This window comes from Gadus macrocephalus, chromosome 19 (genome assembly GCF_031168955.1).
Source record: "Gadus macrocephalus chromosome 19, ASM3116895v1".
NCBI lineage: Eukaryota > Metazoa > Chordata > Actinopteri > Gadiformes > Gadidae > Gadus > Gadus macrocephalus.
Genome location: NC_082400.1, coordinates 8936345 through 8948581, shown reverse-complemented (window position 1 = coordinate 8948581; position 12237 = coordinate 8936345). Strand labels below are relative to the sequence as shown.

Sequence of the window (12237 nt, the reverse complement as noted above, 5' to 3'; positions counted from 1 at the left end):
GAGACTCGTAGGGTTATCTCAGCCATGGTGGAGAAGGAATTGGGGGACAGGGACTTTGGCTTTGACTCTCTGAAGTACATGAACCGCGACATGGAGGAGAAAGGGGTTGTCGCGATTGTCTCCCGCAGGAGCCCCGCTGCCCGCTGCCGCGAGGCATCCAACGCCTCGGCGCTGCCCGCTGCCCGTTTCCCGAGATGGTGGTGCCTCGGCAGTGGGGCTCCGGCGGGATACAATCGCGGGCAACAATCCCTTTCTCATCCATGTCGTGGTTCAGAACCACAGACATCGGAGAACCCAACGCAGTCGTTTATGATTCATAATATCGTCTGGAGGCGCACACAGCTTTGTCCGTGATATGATATAGATATCTATGTATAATATGATATTATTTAGATATAGAGCTCCAGGACTCCCGCCAGAGCACCCGGAGTGTTCTAGAATATTTACAGAACACGGCCAAAGGCTGTGTGCGCCTCGCCATTGCGATACATGTAAACAGAGCCACATGGTACTACCGTAGCCGCAAGCTGCTCAGGGCCACACCCCTACCATCCTACTTGACCCGCCTCTCTCCTTCTCATTTTTATTAAAGCCACAGACACCGAAACGGCGCGTTTGGGAAAAGCTCAATGTGCGACTGGCTCGTAGGGGCTGTAATTCTGCACCACGGCTGAATTTTCGGGAACGTCTTCAAATACTGTGTTAGGGGCCCACTAATACCTTTATTAAAGCATCCATAAAGTAGCATGCCATGGGATCTTTAAATGGCCTAAATCAAGTGAAGGGATTTGAACAGAGTCTAAATGGAGTAAACATTGTAAACAACATTGTAAACAAATACCTACCTATAGCAACCTAATTGTTAACTATGACATTATGGGGTATACAAGGAACCTCTCATCTATCTCTCTTACACACACAAACCTCACAAGGTCTGTGTAAAAAAACTGATAAATGATAAAAAATACAAATAAAACACAAATAATAATCACGATCCAAACACAATAATATTGCACGGTAATCAACTGCATCTAAGTACAACACGAGGTGAAGCAGAGAGAGATGGTGCAGCTATAAGGTGACTCCCGGGTGCAGTTGTGGCAGAATGTGAACCGATGAGAGGGGGATTCTCCTCTAACGCTCAGACGCCTGGCAGCAGAGTCGTAAGAGAGTAGAACTGAGAGTAACTGTAGCAGTCTGTTAATATAGAACTCCTTCAACCCTGTCTTATGCTCCTCCAAGGAGAGGGAACCCAACACAGCTGAAACGTTATCACAACCAGCTCCCTTACATTGTCTCTGTCGCACTCTCTCACATCCACGATTGAAAGCATTTACGCACACACACACACACACACACACACACACACACACACACACACACACACACACACACACACACACACACGCACACACAAAAATACAGAAAAAGACAGAAACGCAGACACACACACACACCAACACAAGGACGCAGACTTCACACACCGCAGTGGAACGAAAATCGAGACATTATTGCTAATATTGATTGAATTGTTTTAGTTCCTCTCTATAATCTTTCCTTCGGGGTAACTGACATATTCCCACACAGTGTACAGCAATTACACAAATATGCCATTTTCATACATGAGAGGATTATAATCATTTATATTATAATCTAGATTATTATTTGGGATGAGTTCTTCCGAGTTAGGACAAGCCAATGTGTTGTACTCCTATTGGACCAGCAGTGACACCAGAATGGCGTAGGTAAGCCCAGGTGCTAACCTTCCATACCTTCCTTCCTTACTGTATGGTCCCAGAATAGCACAGAAAACAACATTACATAAACAAACTCAAACGTTAAATGTCCAGTCCTCTTTTTACTTTCTATTTTTGGACTCACACCTGGCTTCTTACTTTCCCTACCAAACAACCAAATAAGGGCATTGACAATCTGCAAGCTCGCTAGCATAAAGAAGAAAAAACACAAATTACGGCTTTTATGTTTGCCACATTGCCCTGTTTGCAAAAAGGTCTGGTTATGATTATTATAGCTGTAATTATTATGGGACTGTGTGAATTTGAATGTTGAGGCATGTGTTTGTGTGTTTATGTATGTGAGTGTAGGTGTGAGTAGGTATTTTCTGTGTGTAGGTGTGGGTAGATGTGTGAGTGTGCGTGTGCGTTTGGTTGTCTGTGTGTGTGTTTGTTTCTGTGTGTGCGCGTGTGTCAGCGTGTGTGTTTGTTTCTGTGTGTGCGCGTGTGTCAGTGTGTGTGTGTCCGAGTGTGTGCGTGCGTGTCCTTGTGAGTATGTGTGTGTGTGTGTTTGTATGTGTGTGATCTCTAGAGTGAATAATGCAATTTCCTCGTAAATATCCCTTGGTCCCGGTGAGCGAGACGTAGCTGGAAATATCATTCCCAGTAGGAGGGCACCGGGGGTACCCTCCCCTGCAGACACCCTCTCCGCCCGGGTGGTTACGCAACGCGCAGGTGCTGCACGGGCACTAGGGCCACTTAACTCTCCCAATCCGAAATAAAACGACACCACCGGCTCGTGTTACCCTCCCCCCCTCCCCTTAAAGTTCAAAGTGGACTCCGCTCACCCCTTGCGTCATACTTCCATAAGCATAACCCTGCGCTGCCATAAGCACGCTGCTAAACACCGCTAGAACCCCCAGCAGCGTCTCTATCTGGATCCACCGCTCCGCATAATCTGCAGGTTTTGAAGCACCCCCCCGCCCCCAACCAGCCCCCTGAGAGGCTCCTTCAAATGTGAGACTTGGGTATTTTTGTTAATAGATTGCTTAGCAAAATAGCGAGTATGCAGCCCAGTGTATTCTGACTGCCTTCAAAGTATGGAGATCTCAACAGGGTCAGAGGGAGAATGCGCGTGATGTGTGTGTGTGGGGGGGAGAGAGAGAGAGAGAGAGAGAGAGAGAGAGAGAGAGAGAGAGAGAGAGAGAGAGAGAGAGAGAGAGAGAGAGAGAGAGAGAGAGAGAGAGAGAGAGAGAGAGAGAGAGAGAGAGAGAGAGAGAGAGAGAGAGAGAGAGAGAGAGAGAGAGAGATGACAGCGGCTAACTGTGACCAATTAGGTCCCTGTGCTTAAACCTTGGAGGTTCACATAATGCATACAAAAATATTCATTCATTACTAAAATTATTTCAGCCAAAGGCACCGTAATGGTGCGACTGCTGGTTTGGAATGCAGTTGAGACCATGGTGTGTGTGTGTGTGTGTGTGTGTGTGTGTGTGTGGTTTTCTGTGTGTCTGTGTGCTCATTTTGTAAATATTCAAATATTCCATCCATTCAGATCTCAAGAGGAATGCTAATATTGTTTTTCTTTGTAAACATGTGTGTGTGTCTGTGTGTGTGTGTCTGTGTGTGTGTGTCTGTGTGTGTGTGTGTGTGTGTGTGTGTGTGTGTTCGGTGTGTGTGTGTGTGTGTGTGTGTGTTTGGTGTGTGTGTGTGTGTGTGTGTGTGTGTGTGTGTGTGGTTGTATGCAAGTGTGTATTTCCATGCATGGAAGTTTATCCGTGCGTGTGTGTGTGTGTGTGTGTGTGTCCCCAGACACTCACCTGTCTCCTGGTCACACAGCTGTTCACAGGGCTCAGTCGTGCGCTGGCCACAGTAGTCTCTCACCCACTGGGTGGACGAGTTAGTCTGGTAGTAGAGGGTCAGCTGGGCAGGGTTCAGCCAATTTGAAACATCCAGGAAGCTGCCCATGCTCACCACAAAACTACTTCCTGGAAGGAGAAGGCACACACACACACAGGCGCACACACACACACACACACACGCACACAGAAAATAAGCCATCTCTCTTGAGGTCAGACGGAGGCTACGGTGGTGAGCAGCGCTGCTGAATAAACACAGGTAGAGGAATAACTCTCGCTTTCTTGGGAGATTTAGCTGTGATTTCAATTAACCTCCAGATTGGGCCGTCATTTAAACAAGCAATTAGCAATTAAGGCACACGATGCGGATATTGATGAGATGGCTCAGGTTAATGGATTGCAGAGATTACCTTCAGTGGCTATATCATTTCACAAACTAGCCGGTGAACACTGTTTCATGGCCGATGCCGGCGTGTCTATAATTCCCCACCAATCTCGGACCAATAAAGGCATTATATCTAATTGATGGCAGGGCTGGTCGGCACCGGAGGGGATTTCTACTCGCGATGAGTGGAAGGAGATAGTCTGGCTCGCTTGTGAAGAGTTAGAATCATCGCAAAAATAAAGTTCTTATAGAAAATACAAAAAAGTGCTTATTTCGTCCTTGAATACAGTATGTGAGTTTTTTCACGTGGTTTCTTTTGGGCAATTTCCTTGTCTTTGTGTTGTGGCAATGAAGGAGGGATGTCTGTGGGTGTGGAATGAAAGGAGGTTCCACAGACTACGATCTATTATCATTGAACAGCGGATAAAATAAAAAAGGATCTGAAAACATAAATGGGACAACGTTGAATCAAACCCTATTCCAACGTAGGTTCGCAGCACAGTAGTCAACGCAGCATTTCACAACCCACACAATGCTAAACAGCCTATCAAAATAATAATGCATGAAAGCAATGTCACACGAGAGGAAGTGTTGTTAACTCACTATCTGCTGTGATTATCTGTGACACGCGGCCCGCAGCCTCAAACCTACGACAGACTCAAAGCCTTACTGATATGCAGTTTGACACCACAACCTCATATGGGATGTTGCTTTTTTTATTACACTTCTACCAGCGCCACTTATTAGTTAACAGATTATGTTTGTTTGTTTATTCAATCATTCATTTGGCTCTGTCCACACAAATAGTTCTGCGACTGGACTGTTGCCAAGCAACCTATAAACAATTTCCTGCAGAGTAGCTTGCTACTTGATGTAGGCCAGCTACTTTGTATAAAGGTCTATCTATCGTACAGCCAGTGAAATAAGAGTCTGTTGACAGTTCCTTCGGTGGCATGTGTGATTCCGTTGAGTTACCAGCTTACCATCGGTAATGTTGGTAGCAGTTATTAGAAACAGTTGTAAAGCAAGTGATACATGTAAAGTTAAAAGTCCCGGTGCTGTTATACTCCATATCAGCAGTCATGGGCTGCTTCTTGTCAAATCAAAATTCCTTGGTCTGAAGAACAAACTTGTTTAAAGAGTAATATGAAACGCTTTAATGGTGGAGTGAGTGGGGTGGATGGTTGGTTTAAGCAGCCCCACCTGAATCGAGTCAGACTGATTAGACTCTGGGGCTGGGCGAGGCTGCACACCTGTGGTGCACGGGGAAATCAATGCACACAGGCTAAACCAGCCGTCACCACACACTCAGTAAGTGTTCTGACAAGTCAGTATATACCACCTTCTCTGCATTCAACAAACACCCAGCTGTGCAATAAACAATGGGTAAATTTTTTTAAATTTAGAAACTGTGTGTGACTACATGCAGTATCTACTGTGGTAGAAAATAACCAAATTCTATCACTTCACCTAACTAAGAGAGCATGAGGAATCGAGGAGTCCGGATCGAGTATGACAAGAGACTTTATTGCTACCTGCGAACAAGCAAACAACGAAGCCGAGTGGGGTTTGCAAAGACACTGCCGGGTCATGAGATCCCGGTCTTTTTATTCTCACAAATGAAACTGTTTTCCCTATGGTATGACCGCCCACAGCATGCACATAAGAGCTCCTTTTATGGTAAGGACGGTCAGCCATACATTCCTTTAAGTATGTGGTCATCATCTAGCCTAGAAATCTAGACACCCCTAGCGGCAGAAAATTGAATTTGCAGCCAGGGAGGTCTAGCCTTCCGTCGTCGTTTTTCGCTGCTGGAAACAGAGAATGTGAAAGGCCAATCAGATCGTGAGGGGCGGAATCTAACAGAGCAGCGACGGTTCCGTGTAAGAGGTAAACAATAATGGCTGCTGCTGCTGGCGAACAGCTGTCTTTCGACTCGGCTTTGGCCGCGACTCTTCAAGACTTGAAGTTATCATTTTCTTTGAGGAATGAACAAAGAACTGCACTGAAATTTTGCCGACCGGATACGGTAAACAAACAAAAACACACATAATGGGAAACGACGGTCAGGAAGAACTAGCCATGCGAGCTTTTGCAGTCGTTTTTTCAGAAATATTTTAACTCAGCAGGCTGTTACTCCATTTCGGAAGGCAGCCACAAGTTTACTTTTGCCGCCATGGCTTCTAAATTGTTGGTATCGTCCCTCATCTTTCCCACCAGTCATCAACTGCCTGCTTGATGACTGGTCTGTTGTCGTGTTTTCCCCCCACAGTACAGGATATCGGATGGTAAATATTGAACATGTTAATATTTGTGATTATGAATCGGTGAGGATGGTTAAAATAACACTCTTATCATTCCCCACGCCAACATGTGTCCTGGTGTCCCTTAGGATCAACGTGAATCCACCTAGGTGGCATTCAACAGGGTCTGATGGTCGACTGACCTTCTCCCGTCAAGGCTGAGAGAACTCAATAAGAAAGCACATAATACACCCACACAGCAGCCTGACGTCAAGGGCTTGGTTACATAGCTAGTTTTACCGTGGGCTGGCCTTTCTCCCTGCCTACTGAATGATTCCTTAGGAGGAACCTTGTAAGAACATTATGAGGATGGAATGAAAAGAGGACGTAAGTGACATTAGCACTGTGGAAAACACTTGTAAAATGTGTACACGTTCAGAAAGACCCATGCCAACACTGCTGTTCATCAGAGGAGCTGATGGAAATGTGTGTGCGTGTGTGTGTGTGAACGTGTGTCAGGTATGGATATGTGCATACGTGTGTTTACGTCCCTGTGTGTGTGAGTGTGCGTGTGTGTAGCTCTTCAGGTGTGTTAGTATGCATTTGAGCACATGGCTTTGTGTGCGCCTGCATGGACAGGACCGTGGAGGTCACAGCACACTGTGTGGATGCGTAGCATTAGGAAGGGTTGACCTGCCCTTAATTAAATTGCCTTAATTGCTTAATCTCTCCACTTCCTCAAAAGCTCTCCCTCCATTGCCAGCTTCCCTTCTTTCACTATCTCCCCCTCTATCTCTCCGTCTAGCCATCTCTCTGTCTCTCTATCCCGCATATACTGTATCTCTTCCGATCTCCCTCTCTGTCTATCCATCTCATTCTGTCTATCCCTCTCCCTCCGTGTCTCACCCGATATCTCTTCAACGCTTTATCTCTCGTCCTCTCTCTCCTTTCCCCATGTCTCTCGCCCTCTCTTTCTGTTGATCTATTATCTCTTTCTCACACAAACACAAACATGTTCACGCACACACACACACACACGCACACACGTACATACAAACACACACACACACACACACACACACACACAAACGTACACACACACACACACACACACACACACACACACACACACACACACACACACACACACACACACACACACACACACACACACACACACACACACACACACACACACAGACACACGCGCGCTCTTGGCCCCCTCTTCTTGCTCTGCCTCTCTCTCGCTGACCCCCTCACTCTCCCTCCCTCCAGTGCCCTCTCTCTCTCCCCTCTCATCTCTCCTCTCCTTCTTCCTACAGAGCGAGGGCTTAAGGACATAGCGACTCCTCTGCTAACCTGCCAACTTCCCTAGCTACGGATGAATGCTTCTTATCACTCTGCTCCACCCCACTCCCCCCCAACACACACACACACACACACACACACACACACACACACACACACCACCCCTCCCCCCCAACCCCCCAAGGCTTTTAAAATGGCCTCAATCAATTGGACAAGTGCGCAGTACACTGGCTTATGGTCGGCCGTTGATTACCTCGCATATGAAATCACCCACGAGCTCCAAGTTTGCAGCTTCTTTTTTGGTTTCGCTGCTCACTGTGAGATTGTGTCACGGTGTCGTTTGTCGCACAGCAGCGCTTATTACAACAACGCCTTGGGTGTTGACTTGTTGTTTTTTTGCTCAATATCTCTCGGAAGGCAAAATCATTATAAAGGGGAGTCCAGAGAGAGTGCCTGGGACGTTACTTGGACAGTGATTCAGTGCGGTGAAAGAGTATAAGTGTGTGATGTATGTCTCCATTGTCGACCCACTGAAGCTCAATGGGCCCAATTAAGTTTTAGCACATTAGCTCGGACCATTAACTAAAGTCGGACCTGGCGTGGTTTCTAGTGGGCCGAAGAAATGGTGATAATGGCTTGTGGAGTGTCTGTGTGTGTGTGTGGACGTGAACCGAGTCGTACTGATTTGACTCTGTGGCTGGGTGAGGATGCACACCTGTTGTACATTAAGCAACACATGGTGGCTAAAATGGTTATTATGAAAGAAAACAAGAGGAGGAAGTAAAAACTAAATTCGAAACACACAGTGAAATTCCTAACAAATACACAGTTTTTACCATTTTACGTTGGTTTGAACACAACTTCCTCTGAGCGACCGACGGTGAAGATATGGGCCAATCACAAGCAGGTGGGGTTGAGGGAATGTTGCTCAAGGAAGCCTAAAGGCAGAAATCTGCTGACGTCAGGGTTTGAACCCAACCCACTACCTTCTGGTTGTGCTTTTCTGGATCCCACTCACATTTGACTGCGGTACGAAAAGTAACCAAAACACTTACCGTCTGCTACAAAGTGCTCGGGCACGTGCAGGGTGACCTTGACGGACAGCGTGCACGGGTTCTGCGTGGCGAAGACGGCGGCGACCACGCAGGTGATTATGGTGATCAACGTCAGGTTGACCTTGTTCAGAGGACTGGGTGGGTGACCTAGAGAGAGCGAGAGACAGACAGACAGACAGACAGACAGACAGACAGACAAAATGATGTGAATAGTTAGTGGGTTTGAATAGAGCGAGGTCAAAAGACAGATGGCAAACCTGTTGAGGATGTTGTGATGACAAAGAAAAGTCTATGTCCTTTTAGCTTTTAACAAATGGATGCCAGTGTTGAGGTAGGTTAGTCGGTTGGGCGAAAAACATGATTTTACAATTTTGTTGTGCAAAGATGAACATGTTGTGTGAAAATGTTAGCTTTGGAGTGAGGAACCATGTCTTCAGCCTGCTTTGCTCCCATTTGGCTTGTGTCTTGTCCCTGAAATTAGTCTTAGCGGTATTGTGTTGCATTGCTAGCAGAGTTAATGTTTCAGTTGTGTTTTATTAGGTTATGTGAATAAAAATATGTATATGTTATGAACAACAAATGATAATGAGAAGTGATTCATTTTAATCACTTGAAAGTCATTGATGCAAAAAATGTAAAATATAAACTAATTTATTGGCTAGCTTGCAAACATGATACGGTACAATTTGGGCTGGAGGGCTGGAGAACTCTTTGCGAAGTGATGTTCCAGACACAAAAATCAAGGCATTTGGTTACCTACTCGTCAATTGATGTCTTAGTACAAGAATCAAGTTCCTGTCTTTTAATACCTAAAGCAAACCCCCCGCTGGATGCGTCTGTCACAATAAAAAAGCCCCTCGAGCTAAACAGTCTTCATAAAAGAGTAATCGCCGTCATTGGCCAAGAAAGGTGGACAAGAAAGACATCCACTTCAAACACAGTATCACGTCAAGCTTCAAAGAGGTTCATACTATGGTCAGAGCGCCGGGACAAGACCGCAGTCGCCGGGACCGCATCTGTCCTTTTCACCAGCCGTCCGAGCGGATGTCTTCAGTAATACAATTATGGGATGACTCAGCTTCTTGCAATCGCCTTGCAAAATGGAACACTTGTTAAATAATGTTTTGTGTTCCCCCGGAAACAATGTATGATAAGGGATATTTAACCTTGATAGTAACACATTCAATAATAATTATTTTTGATAAGTCAAATTAACATTAAGAAATACATTATAAATCAAATACATTATCTATATTGCACCATCTCATCACACTTTTGTTCTTAATTCAATTATTTTTATATTGTCATGTTAAAATCATTTTAATTGTCACTTTTCTGTCACTTTAGCTTCGGTCTTCTAATCTAATCCATCCTTTAAAAAAGTATTTGAGTTTAGGTCATGATGTGAGATTGCAATGTTATTGCAATCGACGCCTAAAACCTCCATTTCATTCTAGCGCTAGCTCGTTAGCTAGATGTCTTTGTTGCCGGTGGCGGCTGCTTTGATAACCTCCGCTTCATGCTAGCAGAAGTGTGTTCGCCAGCTGGCTTTGTGGCCGATGGTGAAAATTGGAATAACCTCCGCTTCTTGCTAACACCACTTCGTTAGCTAGCCGGCTGTTGGGACAAGCTGCGCTTGCACTTTTTTCTCCCCCGTGTGAATCATCATCCCCTATTTCCAGCTCCACCTTCAAAAGGCATTGGGATGTTACATAAATGTCAAAGAGAGTATGGTTACCACCCACACGCATAAAGCCTAGCTTCCCCCTTCATGGTAGTCTCCAGACGGTACAGATGACTGTAAGCCAGGCCTCATGGGGTTCAGCTGGGTGTACTAATACAATACGTGGGGGTAGATTACCGAGGAACACAGAGGCTTACACAGCCCTGACTCAACGCTTACTGGCGAGGTGGACGTCGGAAAGGGCCAGGAAAGAGGTTTATATGTGTAGCCAGGCTACACGGCTCGTAAACCCAGTATACCTATAGAGAGATCTATTTCCGGTAGGTGAGCGCAGTGAACAGACACTGACACACACACAGACACATGCTGAAAACACACACACACACGCTGAAACACACAAACACGCGCTGAAACACACTAACACACACTCAGACACACGCTGAAACACACCGAGACACACTGAAGCGCACACACACACAGGCACACAGTCCTTCACTCAAACACACACACCCGCTGACTCTCTCCCTCACACAAACACCCTTTCTCTTATCTCACACACACGCAACCCCCACACATTCACACCTCACAAACATGCACGACTCGCACTCTCTCACACACAAACACACACACACAAATCCCCCCTTATACTAACACACACACACACACACACACAGACACAGACACACACAGACACACACACACACACACACACACACACACACACACACACACACACACACACACACACACACACACACTCTCAGTCTAAACACATAAATACAAGCTGAACAGACCAATCAGAGCAAACAACCCCCACTCTCTTTAATCCTCAGGTCTAATCAAAGTCCAACACCTTCGCAGCCCCCCTCGAGGGCGGCCAACACAATTGGCCGCAATCTCACCCGCTATGATTTATCATTTGTACAATGTTAGATCATAAAAAAACCACAGACTTGAGGGGGCCCCGGCTTTTGTATCTCCCCCCCAACAGCCCGGGATCTTTGTGCCAGCGTGATGTATGATGTCATTGCGGGCGACAGCACATTTGATTGGGGGGGGGGGGGGGGGGAGTGGGAAAGGTTTGTAGAGAGCTTATAAAACACTACAGGATTAAAGGGCCTGGAGTCGTGTTGGGCAGAAGTCCTTTGACGCACTTGTTTGAATGCATGTCACTGTTTTATATGTGTGTGGTTATACCAGTGGGACCTGCTGTTTTATGACGTCAACCGACAGCCTCTGTAGTTAACCTTCTGTGTTACCGTGCGTGTGTTACCGCCAACTTCATCATTCCTGCGAAAGACAAGCGAAACGCGTCGGTTCTGCTCGGTTACCAGGTGCATACTGATTCAGTAAGATTTGTGTGAACAGCGGGGAACATGGGGGTGACTTGGAGAGGATTCAACAGCAGGAAATGTAAGAATATGTCTTCAATCATGTTGAGTCATTATTATTTCACAAACACACTCACACATGCACACACACTTACACGCTCATGCCAATACTGGTACACATTAAAGCGTCAAGAGAAAATATACATACTATATTTAGTATAAAGGAAGTATATAATGTATATAATATATTCAGTATAACTATATTCGTTTGTATATAGTTAGGCCAGGTATGTACTATTATACTAAGGATGACGAAACACTCCCAGATACTGTAGCATGTCACTTTGATACATAATACAATTCTTTATAAATGTCTTTATAAATGTAGCTCATTTAGAATTTTTCAAACTGTTATCCAAACCCATTTTTGGATAAATGCTAATTGTAAGGCCGTGGGTTGTACACATTCTAGAAAAAAGAACGGGTTAAGAAAACTGTACGAGTTTAATAGACAATGGGAAAGCCGGCTTACAACATCAATATCCATAGGCGTGGGTCTTCAGATGCCCTCAGACACCAACTGGCTTGAGATCACCACCCTTTGTCAGGCAAAGCCACTACTAAAGACCTTTTAACAGA

The 12237-nt window shown here is 45.6% G+C and overlaps 1 protein-coding gene across 1 annotated transcript in view; it reads right to left on the bottom strand.

Moving 5' to 3' along the window:
* The window catches only part of LOC132448018 (astrotactin-2), a 245956-nt gene that overhangs the window by 119252 nt on the left and 114467 nt on the right, over window positions 1–12237 (bottom strand). Inside the window, exons 6-7 of the mRNA XM_060039081.1 lie at window positions 8584–8730; window positions 3554–3721 (exon numbers count right to left, since the gene is read on the bottom strand). Coding sequence (XP_059895064.1) covers window positions 3554–3721; window positions 8584–8730 — 315 coding nt within the window. The remainder of the gene's footprint in view (window positions 1–3553; window positions 3722–8583; window positions 8731–12237) is intronic.